Below are 21,833 nucleotides of genomic sequence, written 5' to 3' on the forward strand. Positions count from 1 at the left end.
AGGCAAGTATAGGTGCGGAAGAAAGAAAGAATAATTAAAGCTGCAAGCAGCGTTGGTCGGGTCCGCCTTTGGCTGCTGCCCCCGAGACCCACGGCCGGATAAGCGTTAGAAGACGCCTTGGAGCCACTATTTTGAGAATCTAATGCATTGTGAAAGTAATGCAGTTGTTATATTGAAGTGAAAATATCAAACTTCCTGTTGATTTTTGCTAAAGTATGTTAATTATTAAAATGTAGGTCTAAGTGAGACCTACATAGTTTTTTTTGTTTCATGTCTCTCTGACATTCCTACCGGAAGTTACAAACAGTTTTGTCTGTGTTTTCTTCCTAGGAGCAGTTTGTCCGTGTTGTATTCGTAGGGGGGCGGTAGAGGGCAATTTTGAGTTTTGAGGTTAGGTTTTTTCATCAGATCGCATGTTTTGCCAGACCTGATGTGTGTGTCAAGTTTGGTGAGTTTAGAAGCATTTTAAGGGGGTCAAATAACAGCTCAAAGAGGCAAAAATGACATTTTTTAGGAGACTTTGCACACGGGTTCTTTGAAGGCGCCTAAAATCAAAACTTGAGAACTTATCAAAACTCTGTTCTATACTTTTAATCAAAAGGGTTCAATCTCTCTACTGTGCGAGTTTGAAGCCAAAACAACAAACGCACTCAGAGGAGATAATGTTTGAAGAAAGGTGACTGGTTTTTACAAAACTTTTGTTTTGAAGGGGGGATTGTAAACTTCCTGTTGATTTTTGTTGGGGGTTGTCGATCTATGAAATGTAGGTCTAAGCGAGACCTACATAGAGGTTTTTGTTTCATGTCTCTCCGACATTCTTACCGGAAGTTACAAGCAATTTTGTCTGTGTTTTCTTCCTAGCAGCAGTTTTTTCATTGTTGTATTCCAAAATAGCGCTAGAGCGCAATTTTGAGTTTTGGGGTTTGGTTTTTTTTCATTAGATTGCAATATTCGCCAGTCCTTATGTGTGCGCCAAGTTTGGTGACTTTTGAAGCATTTTAAAGGGGATCAAATTACAGCGCAAAGAGGCAAAAATTGCATTTTTTGGTGAAAATTTTATTTTGAAGGGGTTTTTGCCAACTTCCTGTAGATTTTTGCTGAAAGAGGTGAGTGTATGAAAATTGGGTCTAAGTCAGACCTACATAGGAGTTTTTGTTTCGTGTCGCTATGACATTCCTAACAGAAGTTACATGCAGTTTTGTCTGTAATTTTTTTCCTAGGGGGGCGCTAGAGCGCAATTTTCATTTTGGGGGGATTGGTTGCTTAATATGTTGAGAAGGGTTGCTATACCGACGTGTGTGTCAAATTTGGTGAGTTTTGAAGCATGTTAAGGGGGTGAAATTACAGATCGGCGATTCTGGATGTTGTTGATAAATGGCTTTTGCTTTGCATAGTAGAGCTTTAACTTGCACTTTGAAGCATTTTAAGGGGGTCAAATTACAGTTTAAAGAGGCAAAAATGACATTTTTTAGGAAACTTTGCGCAGGGGTTTTTTGAAGGCGCGTAAAATCCAAACCGAAGCAGTAATCAAAACTTTGTTGGACAGTTGTAATCAAAAGGGTTCAATCTCTCTCCTGTGCGAGTTTGAAGCCAAAACAACAAACGCACTCGAAGGAGATAATGTTTGAAGAAAGGTGACCGGTTTTTACAAAACTTTTGTTTTGAAGGGGGGGATTGCAAACTTCCTGTAGATTTTTTTGGGGGGTTGTTGATCTATGAAATGTAGGTCTAAGCAAGACCTACATAGAGGTTTTTGTTTCATGTCTCTCTGACATTCTTACCGGAAGTTACAAGCAATTTTGTCCGTGTTTTCTTCCTAGGAGCAGTTTTTTCAGTGTTTCATTCAAAAATAGCGCTAGAGCGCAATTTTGAGTTTTGGGGTTTGGTTTTTTTCATTAGATCACAATATTCGCCAGTCCTGATGTGTGCGCCAAGTTTGGTGACTTTTGAAGCATTTTAAAGGGGTCAAATTACAGCGCAAAGAGGCAAAAATGGCATTTTTTGGCGAACATTTTATTTTGAAGGGGTTTTTGCCAACTTCCTGTAGATTTTTGCTGAAAGAAGTGAGTGTATGAAAATTGGGTCTAAGTCAGACCTACATAGGAGTTTTTGTTTCATGTCGCTATGACATTCCTAACAGAAGTTACATGCAGTTTTGTCTGTAATTTTTTTCCTAGGGGGGCGCTAGAGCGCAATTTTCATTTTGGGGGGATTGGTTGCTTAATATGTTGGGAAGGTTTTCTATACCGACGTGTGTGTCAAATTTGGTGAGTTTTGAAGCATGTTAAGGGGGTGAAATTATAGATTGGCGATTCTGGATGTTGTTGATAAATGGCTTTTGCTTTGCATAGTAGAGCTTTAACTTGCACTTTGAAGCATTTTAAAGGGGTCAAATTACAGTTTGAAGAGGCAAAAATGACATTCTTTAGGAAACTTTGCGCAGGGGTTTTTTGAAGGCGCGTAAAATCCAAACCGGAGCAGTAATCAAAACTTTGTTGGACAGTTGTAATCAAAAGGGTTCAATCCCTCTCCTGTGCGAGTTTGAAGCCAAAACAACAAACGCACTCAGAGGAGATAATGTTTGAAGAAAGGTGACCGGTTTTTACAAAACTTTTGTTTGGAAGGAGGGGATTGCAAACTTCCTGTTGATTTTTGTTGGGGGTTGTCAACCTATGAAATGTAGGTCCAAGCGAGATCTACATAGAGGTTTTTGTTTCATGTCTCTCCGACATTCTTACCGGAACTTACAAGCAATTTTGTCTGTGTTTTCTTCCTAGGAGCAGTTTTTTTCAGTGTTTTATTCAAAAATAGCGCTAGGGCGCAATTTTGAGTTTTGGGGTTTGGTTTTTTTTCATTAGATCGCAATATTTGCCAGTCCTTATGTGTGCGCCAAGTTTGGTGACTTTTAAAGCATTTTAAAGGGGGTCAAATTACAGCGCTAAGAGTCAAAAATTGCATTTTTTGGCGAAAATTTTATTTTGAAGGGGTTTTTGCCAACTTCCTGTAGATTTTTGCTGAAAGAAGTGAGTGTATGAAAACTGGGTCTAAGTCAGACCTACATAGGACTTTTTGTTTCATGTCGCTATGACATTCCTAACAGAAGTTCCATGCAGTTTTGTCTGTCATTTTTTTCCTATGGGGGCGTTAGAGCGCAATTTTCATTTTGGGGGGATTGGTTGCTTAATATGTTGGGAAGGTTTGCTATACCGACGTGTGTGTCAAATTTGGTGAGTTTTGAAGCATGTTAAGGGGGTGAAATTACAGATCGGCGATTCTGGATGTTGTTGATAAATGGCTTTTGCTTTGCATAGTAGAGCTTTAACTTGCACTTTGAAGCATTTTAAGGGGGTCAAATTACAGTTTAAAGAGGCAAAAATGACATTTTTTAGGAAACTTTGCGCAGGGGTTTTTTGAAGGCGTGTAAAATCCAAACCGGAGCAGTAATCAAAACTTTGTTGGACAGTTGTAATCAAAAGGGTTCAATCTCTCCTGTGTGAGTTTGAAGCCAAAACCACAAACTCACTCAGAGGAGATAATGTTTGAAGAAAGGTGACCGGTTTTTACAAAACTTTTGATTTGAAGGGGGGATTGCAAACTTCCTGTTGATTTTTGTTGGGGGTTGTCAACCTATGAAATGTAGGTCTAAACGAGACCTACATAAAGGTTTTTGTTTCATGTCTCTCCGACATTCTTACCGGAAGTTACAAGCAATTTTGTCTGTGTTTTCTTCCTAGGAGCAGTTTTTTCAGTGTTTTATTCAAAAATAGCGCTAGAGCGCAATTTTGAGTTTTGGGGTTTGGTTTTTTTTCATTAGATCGCAATATTCGCCAGTCCTTATGTGTGCGCCAAGTTTGGTGACTTTTGAAGCATTTTAAAGGTGTTCAAATTACAGCGCAAAGAGGCAAAAATTGCATTTTTGGGCGAACATTTTATTTTGAAGGGGTTTTTGCCAACTTCCTGCAGATTTTTGATGAAAAGAAGTGAGTGTATGAAAATTGGGTCTAAGTCAGACCTACATATGAGTTTTTGTTTCATGTCGCTATGACATTCCTAACAGAAGTTACATGCAGTTTTGTCTGTCATTTTTTTCCTAGGGGGGGCGCTAGAGCGCAATTTTCATTTTGGGGGGATTGGTTGCTTAATATGTTGGGAAGGTTTGCTATACCGACGTGTGTGTCGAATTTGGTGAGTTTTGAAGCATGTTTCGGGGGTGAAATTACAGATCGGCGATTCTGGATGTTGTTGATAAATGGCTTTTGCTTTGCATAGTAGAGCTTTAACTTGCACTTCGAAGCATTTTAAGGGGGTCAAATTACAGTTTAAAGAGGAAAAAATGACATTTTTTAGGAAACTTTGCGCAGGGGTTTTTTGAAGGCGCGTAAAATCCAAACCGGAGCAGTAATCAAAACTTTGTTGGACAGTTGTAATCAAAAGGGTTCAATCTCTCCTGTGTGAGTTTGAAGCCGAAACAACAAACGCACTCAGAGGAGATAATGTTTGAAGAAAGGTGACCGGTTTGTACAAAACTTTTGATTTGAAGGGGGGATTGCAAACTTTCTGTTGATTTTTGTTGGGGGTTGTCAATCTATGAAATGTAGGTCTAAGCGAGACCTACATAGAGGTTTTTGTTTCATGTCTCTCCGACATTCTTCCCGGAAGTTACAAGCAATTTTGTCTGTGTTTTCTTCCTAGGAGCAGTTTTTTCAGTATTTTATTCAAAAATAGCGCTAGAGCGCAATTTTGAGTTTTGGGGTTTGGTTTTTTCATTAAATCGCAATAATCGCCAGTCCTTATGTGTGCGCCAAGTTTGGTGACTTTTGAAGCATTTTAAAGGGGTCAAATTACAGCGCAAAGAGGCAAAAATAGCATTTTTGGGCGAAAATTTTATTTTGAAGGGGTTTTTGCCAACTTCCTGTAGATTTTTGCTGAAAGAAGCGAGTGTATGAAAATTGGGTCTAAGTCAGACCTACATAGGAGTTTTTGTTTCATGTCGCTAAAATGCATCCGTGGCTCTGAAATGAACATCAATTGTTAAAAGTCAAGCATTTGCGTGCCAATGTTTTGCCTGCCGGGCCGCACCCGTCTGGAAAATACTACTCACGTTCTTCTTTGGAACTCAGGTTGGGGTTGCGCAATGTAGCAAACACAGGGGTCACCAAAACCAGGTCGCCCGTAAGGACCAGATGAATCTCCCACTGGCCTGTTCTAAAAAATAGCTCAAATAGCAGCACTTACCAGTGAGCTGCCTCAATTTTTAAAAATTGTATTTATTTACTAGCCAGCTGGTCTTGCTTTGCTCGATATTTTTAATTCTGAGAGAGACAAAACTCAAATAGAATTTGAAAATCCAAGTAAATATTTTAAAGACTTGGTCTTCATTTGTTTAAATAGATTCATTTATTATTTTTACTTTGCTTCTTATAACTTTCAGAAAGACAATTTTAGAGAAAAAATACAACCTTAAAATTTTTTTGAGGATTTTTAGATTCCTTCCTCTTCTTTCCTGATATCTTAAATCAAAGTTCAAGTATTTTTTTTTTTTGTTGTAAAGAATAATAAATATATTTTAATTTAATTCTATGCACCAGGTCGCCCGTAAGGACCAGATGAGTCGCCCGCACTTACCAGTGAGCTGCCTCTATTTTTTATTTTTTTTTCCTTTACTTGCAAGCTGGTCTCGACATTTTTAATTCTAAGAGAGACAAAACTCAAATAAAATTTGAAAATCCAAGAAAGTATTTTAAAGACCTGTTCTTCACTTGTTCAAATAAATTGATTTATTTTTTTTTTACTTTGCTTCTTGTAACTTTCAGAAAGACAATTTTAGAGAAAAAAATACAACCTTAAAAATGATTTTAGCATTATTAAAAACATATACAATGTTCGAGTATTTTTTTTTTTATTATTGTAAAGAATAATAAACATATTTTAATTTAATTCTTCATTTTAGCTTCGGTTTTTTCGACGAAGAATATTTGAGAAATATTTCTTCAAACTTATTGTGATTAAAATTAAAAACAAATATTCTGGCAAACCTAGAAAATCTGTATAATCAAATTTAAATCTTAGGACGTCACTCACCTGCTGTCACACATTAAAAGCCTACTGAAATGAGTTTTTCTTATTTAAATGGGGATAGCAAGTCCATTCTATGTCTCATACTTCATCATTTCGTGATATTGCCATATTTTTGCTGAAAAGATTTAGTAGAGAACATCCACGATAAAGTTGGCAACTTTTGGTCGCTAATAGAAAAGCCTTGCCTGTACCGGAAGTAGCAGACGATGTGCGCGTGATGTCACGGGTTGTAGGGCTCCTCACGTCCTCACATTGTTTACAATCATGGCCACCAGCAGCCAGAGAGATTCGGACTGAGAAAGCCACAATTTCCCCATTACTTTAAGCGAGGATGAAAGATGTGTGGATGAGGAAAGTTAGAGTGAAGCACTATGAAAAAAAAAAAAGGCTAAGGCAGTGGGAGCGATTCAGATGCTATTAGACACATTTACTGGGATAATTCTGGAAAATCCCTGCGTTATAGCTCGGTTGTCAGAGTGGCCGTGCCAGCAACTTGAGGGTTGCAGGTTCGATTCCCGCCTCCGCCATCCTAGTCACAGCCGTTGTGTCCTTGAGCAAGACACTTTACCCACCTGCTCCCAGTGCCACCCACACTGGTTTTAAATGTAACTTAGATATTGGGTTTCACTATGTAAAAGCGCTTAGAGTCACTAGAGAAAAGCGCTATATAAATATAATTCACTTCACTATTTCAAAGTCTTTTGAATTTCTTTTCAAATTTTTGATCTGGAAATAATGTTTAGTCTTTGTTAGAAATATAGCTTGGTCCAATTTGTTATATATTCTAACAAAGTGCAGATTGGATTTTAAACTATTTAAAACATGTCATCAAAATTCTAAAATTAATCCAAAAATAAGGAAAAATGACTAATGATGTTCCATAAATTATTTTATTTTTATTTTTTTTTAAAGATTCGAATTAGCTAGTTTTTAATCTTCTTTTTTTCGGGTGACTTTTGGATTTTAAAGAGTCGAAATTGAAGATAAACTATGTTTCAAAATTTTATTTACATTTTTTTCATGTTTTCTCCTCTTTTAAAATCGTTCAATTAAGTGTTTTTTTCGTCATTTATTCTCTACAAAAAACCCGTAAAAGGCAAAAAAATGTACGACGGAATGACGGATAGAAATATCAATTTTTTTAATATATATATATATTTATTTATTAAAGGTAAATTGAGCAAATTGGCTATTTCTGGCCATTTATTGAAGTGTGTATCAAACTGGGAGCCCTTGGCATTAATCAGTAGCTCTTGGTTTCAAAAATGACGGACAGAAATACTCATTTTTTAATATATATATATATATTTATTTATTAAAGCTAAATTGAGCAAATTGGCTATTTCTGGCCATTTATTGAAGTGTGTATCAAACTGGTAGCCCTTGGCATTAATCAGTAGCTCTTGGTTTCAAAAATGACGGACAGAAATACTCATTTTTTTATATATATATAGATGTATTTATTAAAGCTAAATTGAGCAAATTGTATATTTCTGGCCATTTATTGAAGTGTGTATCAAACTGGTAGCCCTTGGCATTAATCAGTACCCAAGAAGTACGTAGCTCTTGCTTTCAAAAAGGTTGCTGACCCCCTGGTGTAGATGAGGCCTAAAACCCTCGTCATTGAGACCCAAGACCGAGGAAAGTCTGCCAACTGGAGTCCATTTCCTCCTCGGACAAAAAGCTGCAGCAGTCAGCAGGGGGTCTTCGAAAAAAGATTGTTGGGGAGTTTCTAAGTCAAGACAAAAGCTTTGATTTACAAACCCCGTTTCCATATGAGTTGGGAAATTGTGTTTGATGTAAATATAAACGGAATAAAATGATTTGCAAATCCTTTTCAAGCCATATTCAGTTGAATATGCTACAAAGACAACATATTTGATGTTCAAACTCATAAACATTAATTAACTTAGAATTTCATGGCTGCAACACGTGCCAAAGTAGTTGGGAAAGGGCATGTTCACCACTGTGTTACATCACCTTTTCCTTTTAACAACACTCAATAAACGTTTGGGAACTGAGGAAACTAATTGTTGGAGCTTTGAAAGTGTAATTCTTTCTTGTTTTAAGTAGAGCTTCAGTCCTCCGCTGTCGTATTTTACGCCATGGGAGACAGGTCTGGACTGCAGGCGGGCCAGGAAAGTACCCGCACTCTTTTTTTTTACGAAGCCACGTTGTTGTAACACTTGTCTTGCTGAAATAAGCAGGGGCGTCCATGATAACATTGCTTGGATGACAACTTATGTTGCTCCAAAACCTGTATGGACCTTTCAGCATTAATGGTGCCTTCACAGATGTGTAAGTTACCCATGCCTTGGGCACTAATACACCCCCATACCATCACACATGTTGGCTTTTCAACAATCCGAATGGTTTTTTTCAACAATCCGAATGGTTATTTTCAACAATCCGAATGGTTATTTTCCTCTTTTTTTCAGCATTAATGGTGCCTTCACAGATGTGTAAGTTACCCATGCCTTTGGGCACTAATACACCCCCATACCATCACACATGCTGGCTTTTCAACAATCCGAATGGTTATTTTCAACAATCCGAATGGTTATTTTCAACAATCCGAATGGTTATTTTCCTCTTTTTTTCAGCATTAATGGTGCCTTCACAGATGTGTAAGTTACCCATGCCTTGGGCACTAATACACCCCCATACCATCACAAATGCTGGCTTTTCAACAATCCGAATGGTTATTTTCAACAATCCGAATGGTTATTTTCCTCTTTTTTTCAGCATTAATGGTGCCTTCACAGATGTGTAAGTTACCCATGCCTTTGGGCACTAATACACCCTCCATACCATCACACATGCTGGCTTTTCAACAATCCGAATGGTTATTTTCAACAATCCGAATGGTTATTTTCCTCTTTTTTTCAGCATTAATGGTGCCTTCACAGATGTGTAAGTTACCCATGCCTTTGGGCACTAATACACCCCCATACCATCACACATGCTGGCTTTTCAACGATCCGAATGGTTATTTTCAACAATCCGAATGGTTATTTTCAACAATCCGAATGGTTATTTTCCTCTTTTTTTCAGCATTAATGGTGCCTTCACAGATATGTAAGTTACCCATGCCTTTGGGCACTAATACACCCCCATACCATCACACATGCTGGCTTTTCAACAATCCGAATGGTTATGTTCCTCTTTCTTCCGGAGGACACAACGTCCTCTGTTTCCAAATATAATGTGAAACGTGGACTCGTCAGGCCACAGAACACTTTTCCACTTTGCATCAGTCCATCTTAGGTGAGCTCGGGCCCAGCGAAGAAAGCGGCGTTTCTGGATGTTGTTGATAAATGGCTTTCGCTTTGCAAAATAGAGCTTTAACTTGCACTTACAGATGTAGCGACAAACTGTATTTAGTGACAGTGATTTTATGAAGTGTTCCTGAGCCCACGTGGTGATTGATGTGGGTTTTTGATGGAGTGCCGTTTGAGGGATGGACGGTCACGGTCATTCAATGTTGGTTTCCGGCCATGCCGCTTACGTGGAGTGGTTTCTCCAGATTCTCCGCACCTTTTGATGATTTTATGGACCACAGATGTTGAAATCCCCAAATTTCTTGCAATTGCACTTTGAGAAACGTTAAACTGTTTGACTATTTGCTCACGCGGTTGTGGACAAAGGGGTGTACCTCGCCCCGTCCTTTCTTGAGCATTTTTTGGGGAAGCTGTTTTTTTATACCCAATCATGGCACCCACCTGTTCCCAATTAGCCCGCACACCTGTGGGGTGTTCCACATAAGCGTTTGACGAGCATTCCTCAACTTTATCAGTCTTTTTTGCCACCTTTCCCAACTTCTTTTGGCACGTGTTGCTGGCATCAAATTCTAACGTTAATGATTATTTGCAAACATCAGCCAGCGATTGTGCAAGTTCTCCCGCTTAAAATGATGACAGAGGTCTGTAATTTTCATCGTAGGTACACTTCAACTGTGAGAGACAGAATGTGGAAAAAAAAATTCACATTGTAGGAATTTTAAAGAATTTATTTGTAAATTATGGTGGAAAATAAGTATTCGGAAGGAGGTTTTGGCTCAAAAATCTCACGATACATGGCCCCGTTCATTCTTTCCTTAACACGGATCAATCGTCCTGTCCCCTTAGCAGAAAAAAACAGCCCCAAAGCATGATGTTTCCACCCCCATGCTTCACAGTAGGTATGGTGCTCTTGGGATGCAACTCAGTATTCTTCTTCCTCCAAACACCACCAGTTGAGTTTATACCGAAAAGTTCTATTTTGGTTTCATCTGGCCACACGACATTCTCCCATGTGCTCTCTGGCAAATTTCAGACGGGCCTGGACATGCATTGGCTTAAGCCGGGGGACACGTCTGGCACTGCAGGATTTGATTCCCCATCGGGGAGTTGAGTTTATACCAAAAAGTTCTATTTTGGTTTCATCTGGCCACACGACATTCTCCCATGTGCTCTCTGGCAAACTTCAGACGGGCCTGGACATGCACTGGCTTAAGCAGGGGGACACGTCTGGCACTGCAGGATTTGATTCCCCGTCGGGGAGTTGAGTTTATACCAAAAAGTTCTATTTTGGTTTCATCTGGCCACACGACATTCTCCCATGTGCTCTCTGGCAAATTTCAGACGGGCGTGGACATGCATTGGCTTAAGCAGGGGGACACGTCTGGCACTGCAGGATTTGATTCCCCGTCGGCGAGTTGAGTTTATACCAAAAAGTTCTATTTTGGTTTCATCTGGCCACACGACATTCTCCCATGTGCTCTCTGGCAAACTTCAGACGGGCCTGGACATGCACTGGCTTAAGCAGGGGGACACGTCTGGCACTGCAGGATTTGATTCCCCGTCGGGGAGTTGGGTTTATACCACAAAGTTCTATTTTGGTTTCATCTGACCACACGACATTCTCCCATGTGCTCTCTGGCAAACTTCAGACGGGCCTGGACATGCACTGGCTAAAGCAGGGGGACACGTCTGGCACTGCAGGATTCGATTCCCCGTCGGGGAGTTGAGTTTATACCAAAATGGATACATAGATGATACGGCAAAGGATTGGGAGAATGTCATGTGGTTTCTGTTTATATTTTATTTATTTTTCGAATAAGCAGTAGAAAATGGATGGATGGATGGATCTTCTTCTTCTTATTATTATTATTACTATTTTTCTACACTGTAGCACTTGGAGGTTGTTTGCTCAACCTAAAGTGTTTTTTTACAAATAAAATATATTATTATTATTATTATATTTCAGTTTTTAACCGTTGTTGGGGCACTAGCGCCCCCTCGAGGGCCGTAAAAAAACAATCCGTTTCCCAGCTGTGGTCTGTACGGGTCGCAGTGATAATCAGTTGTAATACACTTTTCCCCCACTTGTGGCAGTAATGAAGTCTGGAGCTACAGTCACGGAGAAGTTTCTTAAGCGCAAAAATGATGACTACAGTGGTGAAGCTATATTTTATTTTATTGACAGTTTAGTTGTAAACATATAAAGTATATTATTTATTATGCATTTAGTTAGAATGTATTTATTTTAGCACTATAATACTGCATATATTTAATTTATTTTTCATGAGTTTTGCTGTAAACTATATTTTTTGTAATCAGCCTGACCTAACTATCTTTGTGATTAACACATGCTTGCAAATTATTGTAGAAACTGTGATTAGGTTGGATGTAATTATTGAGCATTTTTATAATCAAGAGTCGGGTCCCAAGGTCAAAAAGGGACGGGACCTCAGTTTAGTTTCTGTTGAGCGTGGAAGGAAGTGAGCAGCAGACTAACTCGGAGCTGTTTGACTGTCTTCCCCCTGTCATACGGCTAAAAAAAAGTTAATCTTTTGACGGTTAAATTGATTTAAAGTGCTTGTTTAAATTCTTTGCTTCCCTGTTTCGTGATTGGACCGTGATTGGCACATTTGGGCTAATAAAGGAAACATTTCTTTGAAATTGGCTGAAATGGGAAATGTGGTTTAACAAAGAGAAAACTGATTTTTTCTCTCTAACACAGCATCCGGACCGCCTTTATGTTGGACCGACATCATTTATACTTTAATGGCAAGGGGTGTAACGTTTGGGCTGCAAGGATTAATCAATGAAATTCATTTATTTTATTAGAAAAAAGCTTTGATTTAAAAACCCCGTTTCCATATGAGTTGGGAAATTGTGTTCGATGTAAATATAAACAGAATACAATGATTTGCAAATCCTTTTCAACCCATATTCAGTTGAATATGCTACAAAGACAACATATTTGATGTTCAAACTCATAAATTTTAGTTTTTTTTGCAAATAATAATTAACTTAGAATTTCATGGCTGCAACAGGTGCCAAAGTAGTTGGGAAAGGGCATGTTCACCACTGTGTTATATCACCTTTTCTTTTAACACTTTGTCCCATAGGCGGTCCCCACTTTGTTGGAATGTGTCTGTGTGTCCCATTGTCGGTCCCCACTTTGACTGTTTGAATATGTCTGTGTGTCCCATAGTCGGTCCCCACTTTGACTGTTGGAATGTGTCTGTGTGTCCCATAGTCGGTCCCCACTTTGTTGGAATGTGTGTGTGTGTCCCATAGTCGGTCCCCACTTTGACTGTTTGAATGTGTCTGTGTGTCCCATAGTCAGTCCCCACTTTGACTGTTGGAATGTGTCTGTGTGTCCCATAGTCAGTCCCCACTTTGTTGGAATATGTCTTTGTGTCCCATTGTCGGTCCCCACTTTGTTGGAATATGGCTGTGTGTCCCATAGTCCGTCCCCACTTTGACTGTTGGAATGTGTCTGTGTGTCCCATAGTCGGTCCCCACTTTTACTGTTGGAATGTGTCTGTGTGTCCCATCGTCGGTCCCCACTTTTACTGTTGGAATGTGTCTGTGTGTCCCATCGTCGGTCCCCACTTTTACTGTTGGAATGTGTCTGTGTGTCCCATAGTCGGTCCCCACTTTGTTGGAATATGTCTGTGTGTCCCAAAGTCGGTCCACACTTTGTTGGAATATGTCTGTGTGTCCCATAGTTGGTCCCCAGTTTCACTGTTGGAATGTGTCTTTGTGTCCCATAGTCCGTCCCCACTTTGACTGTTGGAATGTGTCTGTGTGTCCCATAGTCGGTCCCCATTTTTACTGTTGGAATGTGTCTGTGTGTCCAATAGTCGGTCCCCACTTTCACTGTTGGAATGTGTCTGTGTGTCCCATAGTCGGTCCCCACTTTGTTGGAATATGTCTGTGTGTCCCATAGTCGGTCCCCACTTTGTTGGAATGTGTCTGTGTGTGTCCCATAGTCGGTCCCCACTTTGACTGTTGGAATGTGGTCTGTGTGTCCCATAGTCGGTCCCCACTTTGTTGGAATATGTCTGTGTGTCCCATAGTCAGTCCCCACTTTGTTGGAATATGTCTGTGTGTCCCATAGTCGGTCCCCACTTTGACTGTTGCAATGTGTCTGTGTGTCCCATTGTCGGTCCAAACTTTGTTGGAATATGTCTGTGTGTCCCATAGTCGGTCCCCACTTTGACTGTTTGAATGTGTCTGTGTGTCCCATAGTTGGTCCCCACTTTGTTGGAATGTGTCTGTGTGTCCCATAGTCGGTCCCCACTTTGTTGGAATGTGTCTGTGTGTCCCATAGTCGGTGCCCACTTTTACTGTTGGAATTTGTCTGTGTGTCCCATAGTCGGCCCCCACTTTGACTGTTGGAATGTGTCTGTGTGTCCCATAGTCGGTCCCCACTTTTACTGTTGGAATGTGTATGTGTGTCCCATAGTCAGTCCCCACTTTGTTGGAATATGTCTGTGTGTCCCATTGTCGGTCCCCACTTTGTTGGAATATGTCCGTGTGTCCCATAGTCGGTCCCCACTTTGACTGTTGGAATGTGTCTGTGTGTCCCATAGTCGGTCCCCACTTGGACTGTTGGAATGTGTCTGTTTGTCCCTTAGTCGGTCCCCACTTTGTTGGAATATGTCTGTGTGTCCCATATTCGGTCCCCACTTTCACTGTTGGAATGTGTCTTTGTGTCCCGTAGTCAGTCCCCACTTTGTTGGAATATGTCTGTGTGTCCCATAGTCCGTCCCCACTTTAACTGTTGGAATGTGTCTGTGTGTCCCATAGTCGGTCCCCACTTTTACTGTTGGAATGTGTCTGTGTGTCCCATAGTCGGTCCTCACTTTGACTGTTGGAATGTGTCTTTGTGTCCCATAGTCGGTCCCCACTTTGACTGTTGGAATGTGTCTGTGTGTCCCATAGTCGGTCCCCACTTTTACTGTTGGAATGTGTCTTTGTGTCCCATAGTCGGTCCCCACTTTTACTGTTGGAATGTGTCTGTGTGTCCCATAGTCGGTCCCCACTTAAACTGTTTGAATGTGTCTGTGTGTCCCATAGTCGGTCCCCACTTTGACTGTTGGAATGTGTCTTTGTGTCCCATAGTCGGTCCCCACTTTTACTGTTGGAATGTGTCTTTGTGTCCCATAGTCTGTCCCCACTTTGACTGTTGGAATGTGTCTGTGTGTCCCATAGTTGGTCCCCACTTTGTTGGAATGTGTCTGTGTGTCCCATAGTCGGTCCCCACTTTGTTGGAATGTGTCTGTGTGTCCCATAGTCGGTCCCCACTTTGTTGGAATGTGTCTGTGTGTCCCATAGTCGGTCCCCACTTTGACTGTTGGAATATGTCTGTGTGTCCCATAGTCGGTCCCCACTTTGACTGTTGGAATATTTCTGTGTGTCCCATAGTCAGTCCCCACTTTGACTGTTGGAATGTGTCTGTGTGTCCCATAGTCGGTCCCCACTTTGACTGTTGGAATGTGTCTGTGTGTCCCATAGTCGGTCCCCACTTTGACTGTTGGAATGTGTCTGTGTGTCCCATAGTCAGTCACCACTTTGTTGGAATATGTCTGTGTGTCCCATTGTTGGTCCCCACTTTGTTGGAATGTGTCTGTGTGTCACATAGTCGGTCCCCATTTTGTTGGAATATGTCTGTGTGTCCCATAGTCGGTCCCCACTTTCACTGTTGGAATATGTCTGTGTGTCCCATTGGCCGTCCCCACTTTGATTGTTGGAATGTGTCTGTGTGTCCCATAGTCGGTCCCCACTTTGACTGTTGGAATGTGTCTGTGTGTCCCATAGTCGGTCCCCACTTGGACTGTTGTATTGTGTCTGTTTGTCCCTTAGTCGGTCCCCACTTTGTTGGAATATGTCTGTGTCCCCCATAGTCGGTCCCCACTTTGTTGGAATATGTCTGTGTGTCCCATAGTCAGTCCCCACTTTGTTGGAATATGTCTGTGTGTCCCATAGTCGGTCCCCACTTTGTTGGAATGTGTCTGTGTGTCCTAAGAGTCGGTCCCCACTTTGTTGGAATATGTCTGTGTGTCCCATAGTCAGTCCCCACTTTGTTGGAATATGTCTGTGTGTCCCATAGTCGGTCCCCACTTTGTTGGAATATGTCTGTGTCCCCCATAGTCGGTCCCCACTTTGTTGGAATATGTCTGTGTGTCCCATAGTCAGTCCCCACTTTGTTGGAATATGTCTGTGTGTCCCATAGTCGGTCCCCACTTTGTTGGAATGTGTCTGTGTGTCCCATAGTCGTTCCCCACTTTGACTGGTGGAATATGTCTGTGTGTCCCATAGCCGGTCCCCACTTTCACTGTTGGAATGTGTCTTTGTGTCCCATAGTCAGTCCCCACTTTGTTGGAATATGTCTGTGTGTCCCATAGTCGGTCCACACTTTGTTGGAATATGTCTGTGTGTCCCATAGTCGGTCCACACTTTGTTGAAATATGTCTATGTGTCCCATAGTCGGTCCCCACTTTTTTGGAATATGTCTGTGTGTCCCATAGTCGGTCCCCACTTTGTTGGAATGTGTCTGTGTGTCCCATAGTCGGTCCCCACTTTGTTGGAATATGTCTGTGTGTCCCATAGTCAGTCCCCACTTTGTTGGAATATGTCTGTGTGTCCCATAGTCGGTCCCCACTTTGTTGGAATGTGTCTGTGTGTCCCATAGTCGTTCCCCACTTTGACTGGTGGAATATGTCTGTGTGTCCCATAGCCGGTCCCCACTTTCACTGTTGGAATGTGTCTTTGTGTCCCATAGTCAGTCCCCACTTTGTTGGAATATGTCTGTGTGTCCCATAGTCGGTCCACACTTTGTTGGAATATGTCTGTGTGTCCCATAGTCGGTCCACACTTTGTTGAAATATGTCTATGTGTCCCATAGTCGGTCCCCACTTTTTTGGAATATGTCTGTGTGTCCCATAGTCGGTCCCCACTTTGTTGGAATGTGTCTGTGTGTCCCATAGTCGGTCCCCACTTTGACTATTTGAATGTGTCTGTGTCTCCTTGGACAGGCGCTCTGGCCATCCTGGTCCCGGAACTGGACCTGGTGATCTCGCTGGTGGGCTCGGTCAGCAGCAGCTTCCTGGCGCTCATCTTCCCGCCCATCCTGCAGATCCTGACCATGCACAGCGAGGGCCTGTCTCCGCCGGTGATCGCCAAGAACCTGGTCATCAGCCTGCTGGGCCTGGTGGGCTTCCTGGCGGGGACCTACGTTGCCGTGGAGCAGATCGTCGCCCGCAACGCCCTCAAGCGTGACGAGACGCTGGCCGCCTTCGCGCTCCAATGACGGCGCGTCGTGCCCGGCAGGACCAACTAGCTTTTTCCGAACCGTTGTTTTTAGTCACGGGCGTGGCCATCGTGTCTGTTGTCATACACTGCTCAGTCCTTCAGGTAGGTGCTCGCTCCCCTTTGACTGCGGCGTCAAACTACCTCAACAATCTTACTGACGACACGTTAACCTACCGCCCGAACCTCCTACCAGTTCCCCCACCCCCGATGCACTTTGATGGAATGCCTTACGCAGTGAAACCTTCTTTCTGGCCGGCTCTGTAGGAGTCGACCAGAAAGGTCTTTGGCTGTGTCTAATTTTGCACACTTTCCACTTAGTCCCTCCAGGGCTTTCGTGTGTTCACACCAGGAAGTATATCTTGGCTACGTAGCGACCGAGCTAACTAGACTGGTTAAAAGTAAATTATTGCCATCATTATTCCCAGTACCAACTATAAGTCGCTACCTTCCCCCTACACTTTGAACCCTGCGGCTTATAAAACGGTTTGGCAAATTTATGGATTTTTCTTTACTGACCGTTTTAAAAAGACAAGCTTTGAACCGGAAGTGCAAGTGCCATTCCTTCGTCTAAACGTCCATAGCGAAACTACTTGGTGAACCCTGCGGCTTATAAAACGGTTTGGCAAATTTATGGATTTTTCTTTACTGACCGTTTTAAAAAGACAAGCTTTGAACCGGAAGTGCAAGTGCCATTCCTTCGTCTAGTCGTCCATAGCGAAACTACTTGGAGGTATTCTGCATTCATCACTAACGAGGCTAATTAATAGCAGCATATGAAGTTCCTAAAAGTCCACAAATTAGGCACAGCATTATGTAAAGCCCGGACCCGAAATTGAGGTCGATGCATTTGTACAAAATAAAAACTTGTGATGGTTAGCATTTTTGATTGCATAGTTTACCCTGCAAACAAACAAGATTCAAAATACCGTAAATTCCACTTTTTTCCTACGCTTTGAACCCTGCGGCTTATAAAACGGAGCGGCTAACTTATGAATTTTTCTTTATAAAAAAACACGAGCAAATACACTAAAGAGGTGTGTCATTGTTTTTGGAATGGCGCCATCTTTTGGATGAGTTTGCTCACTGCAGAACCCTTTTTTTTCGAGGCTTAAAATGAAAGTGGAAGTGCCGTTCCGTCTTCCAGCCGTCCACGTATGGATATCTTCATTAATCACCCCAAGCAACAATTGTACGTTTTACAATATAACTAAAACAATTCTTACATGCTAAAGCGTCCCGTGTGTGACGTCTGTCGGAGTGTTTCCAGGCTTATTTCTATGTGCTATCACAATGCGATCAAGCTAGCGTCATTCGCATTAGCTAACATGCTAATGAGTGTCAGTGTTAGTAACTTACAGCGGCATTCTTTTTTGTATTGATTCACTTTCGCAAATTCCTCAGTAAATTCACCAAAACGTCACAGTGGAGTTATTGAGTTTGTTTAGCTGATTGGAGAGCTAGCGATTCCGTGACCATGACTTATGTTTTGTTTGATCAGCCGTTTTACTGCCCTGTGACAGACACCATTTGTAAACAATGAAGGGATGTAAATAAACATTTACAGAATATTTCCATGTAAATAAATCATTTCACAACATATATATTTATCTGCGACTTATAGCCCAGTGCGACTTATATATTAAAAACATGTTTTTCCGACAGCGAATAATCAGGGGCGGCACGACCCGGGCCTTCAGGAACTACGTAGACAGTGTCTTTGTTTAAGTGTACTATTTGCGACACAGCCCCAGCGTCTTGTAACAAGGCATTTTCACCACAGACGTAAGTAAAATAAACGGAATTTGTCACGAGCAGTTCAAGTTTTGAAGTTTTTCTTACTGTTAAAAGGGAAGTGCACTTTTTTTGAGAATTTTGCCTATCACTCACAATACTCATGTAAGACAATAACACATGTTTTAGTTTTGTTATGCATACTAAATTGTCAATAAATGCGCGCAAAAGTCAGCTAGCAATGGAGCTAATGCGCTATAAAGCGCTCTAAAAACATCCATCAATGTTTTATTTACACACTGTAAGTATATATGTAATGTAGTAACATTCATAACAGCATGTCATATATACATGATGTAAGTATATATTTAGTATCTAGTAACATTCATAATAACATGTAATATGTAAATGATGTAAGTATATATGTCATGTAGGATTTGCTCTGAAGGGACAAGACTTCCGGGGGGTTTTCAGATCAACTTAGGCGATGCGAATTGAATGTGTTGTCCCTTAGGTTGGTCCCTCCAAAGCTTTGGAATACATTGCAAAATACCTATTCTGTTCTAGGTTTCGTTTAAAATCAGCTTATGTGTCATCAAAAGAACTTGGGGTTGACCAGCAACTTAAATTCCCTCGGAGGAACATCTGGTCCAAACGCAACAGAATATATGTAGTATCTAGTAACATTCATAATAACATGTAATATATACATGATATAAGTATATATGTCATGTAGGATTTGCTCTGAAGGGACAAGACTTCCGGGATGTTTTCAGATCAACTTAGGCGATGCGAATTGAATGTGTTGTTCTTTAGGTTGGTCTCTCCAAAGCTTTGGAATACATTGCAAAATACATATTCTGTTCTGGGTTTCGTTTAAAATCAGCTTATGTGTCATCAAAAGAACTTGGGGTTGACCAGCAACTTAAATTCCCTCGGAGGAACATCTGGTCCAAACGCAACTGAATATATGTAGCATCTAGTGACATTCATAATAACATGTACTATATACATGATGTAAGTATATATGTAATGTAGGATTTTCTCTGAAGGGACAAGACTTCCGGGGTGTTTTCACATCAACTTAGGCGATGCGAATTGAATGTGTTGTTCTTTAGGTTGGTCTCTCCAAAGCTTTGGAATACATTGCAAAATACCTATTCTGTTCTGAGTTTCGTTTAAAATCAGCTCATGTGTCATCAAAAGAACTTGGGGTTGACCAGCAACTTAAATTCCCTCGGAGGAACATCTGGTCCAAACGCAACAGAATATATGTAGTATCTAGTAACATTCATAATGACATGTAATATATACATGATTTTAGTATATATGTAATGTAGTAACATTAATCACAGGATGTAATATATACATGATGTAAGTATATATGTATTATCTAGTAACATTCATAATAACATGTGATGTATACATGATGTAAGTAAATATGTAGTATCTAGTAACATTCATAATAACATGTGATGTATACATGATGTAAGTATATATGTAGTATCTAGTAACATTCATAATAACATGTAATATATAAATGATGTATTTATGTCATGTAGCATTCATAATAACATGTAATATATATATGATGTAAGTATATATGTATTATCTAGTAACATTCATAATAACATGTACTATTTAGTTGTTTTGATCATTTTAAGCATACGGCGGCGTATTATTTTCACAAACCCATCCCAAGACTACTAATCATGGCAGACTTGATGAGCGACAACAAAGACTACTTTGGGACAAACAATGATCCAGGATCTTTTATTTTTGAACCTGAATACAAGGAGGACGTGAGACACTAACCATTATGCTAAGTGCTAAACAAGGTGTACAAACATACTAAAACAATACATAACTGTACAATGTCTGCTCTGACCGGGATGTTTATATCTTCCGGTCCTTACACAGTTTAAAAAATAAATAAATAAATAAAAAGTGATTCAAACAAGTAATTTTTCGTGTAGTTTTCGCCATCAGCGGGGGTCTAAGTTGGATGTCAAAGTAGACCAACTTGTGGATGTACGTCCACAACCTTGTACTATCCAGGTGAGAGGCATGATTTATCACCTAGGGTTAACTTTCACCAACTCAGATGCGACGCAGCAGCTCAATACGTCAATATAGGAACCCGCGCTAGTTAGCTTCAACTGTGTTAGCGCTTATAGTGTAAATAGAGTATTGTTGGCGGTTTTTGGATGGTTTTTAGAGGGCTCTAGAAAACTACCATTAGCTGCATTGTTAGCCACCTCCTACTTGCTGTATTTTACGATTTAGAATGCATAAAAAAAATAAAAATAAATAAACATATTGATTGTGAATGATTGACAAAATACAAAAGTGCAATTCCCATTAAACTAAATATGTTTTTGGGTGGGTTTTTATTACAAGGTGAAGTGAGCATCTTGCAGGAAGCTGTCAATCACATTTTTGCATGATCCACGTTTGACACGTTGAAACTTCAGCGGGAACATTTCACATTAAAACTGCAATCTGAAAAGGCCTAAAAAGTACTTTACCCAACAGTCACGTCTTCCAGATGTTCGTACAAGAAGCGATCCGATCAAAGTCAACAACACCCGCCATTTTTCATTATTATTTTCCGGTGTAATTTTTATGACTGAAATGGTGTGAAAGGCTCTTTAAAGATTATTCAAGCAGCGCAGATGTTCAAACAGCATTTCCGTGGTGTAATAAATGTCATCCAGCAATTCCAGAAGGACTTAAGTCTTCCTGCTGAAGAAGAAATACGAACGCGAATCTTCCGAAGCTTTTATTTAAGCTACAATCATGTCCACATCGTACGTCACCTGTGCAAAATGGTGTCCGACATTAAGTCTGGAGTACAAACATCTCTCATCCATTCATCCTCTGCTAAGAATAAAAACATGAAGAAAAAAAACTATTTTACTTGTTGTTTTTTTAGAAGCATTTCTGTAGGGAAAAACTTTCGTTGCACATCTTTGTGGATCCATAGTCTGGATTTGAGCAGATCCAACATCACTGACCAGATTCTAAAAAAACTTTTTAAAAAAATTGAATAAAAGGGGTGAAAAATAATAAAATTGATAAATATATTAATAAAAAAGCTGTAATTTTGACTCTGAAAACACAAAGCTGTTTGTTTCTTGAAAACTGTCATTGCTCAAAACATAATAATGAATCAAAATGAATGTTGTTATGATTTTTTGACTTATTTAAGGCTCCAAATATATAAAAAAATAAAAATAAAATTACTTTGCGGGAAAATGTTGCATATTTTGTGTGTTTTCCATGTAAAAAAAACACTATCTATGACAAAAATGGCAAAAATTATGAAAAAATGAACTAAAACGTGTAATCAAGTGATACATCTAAAGTTGATCTAGACCAGGGGTCACCAACACGGTGCCCGCGGGCACCAGGTCGCCCGCTGGCCTGTTCTAA

General features: G+C 40.4%; 1 protein-coding gene across 1 annotated transcript in view; it reads left to right on the top strand.

The window, feature by feature from the left end:
- Positions 1-21,312, top strand: part of slc36a1 (solute carrier family 36 member 1) — a 98,051-nt gene extending 76,739 nt beyond the window's left edge. Inside the window, exon 12 of the mRNA XM_061891949.1 lies at positions 16,391-21,312. Within this exon, the coding sequence (XP_061747933.1) occupies positions 16,391-16,665 (275 nt within the window). The 3' untranslated portion in view covers positions 16,666-21,312. The remainder of the gene's footprint in view (positions 1-16,390) is intronic.
- The last annotated feature ends 521 nt before the right edge of the window (positions 21,313-21,833 follow it).

Source organism: Nerophis ophidion, linkage group LG29 (assembly GCF_033978795.1).
Source record: "Nerophis ophidion isolate RoL-2023_Sa linkage group LG29, RoL_Noph_v1.0, whole genome shotgun sequence".
Lineage (NCBI taxonomy): Eukaryota > Metazoa > Chordata > Actinopteri > Syngnathiformes > Syngnathidae > Nerophis > Nerophis ophidion.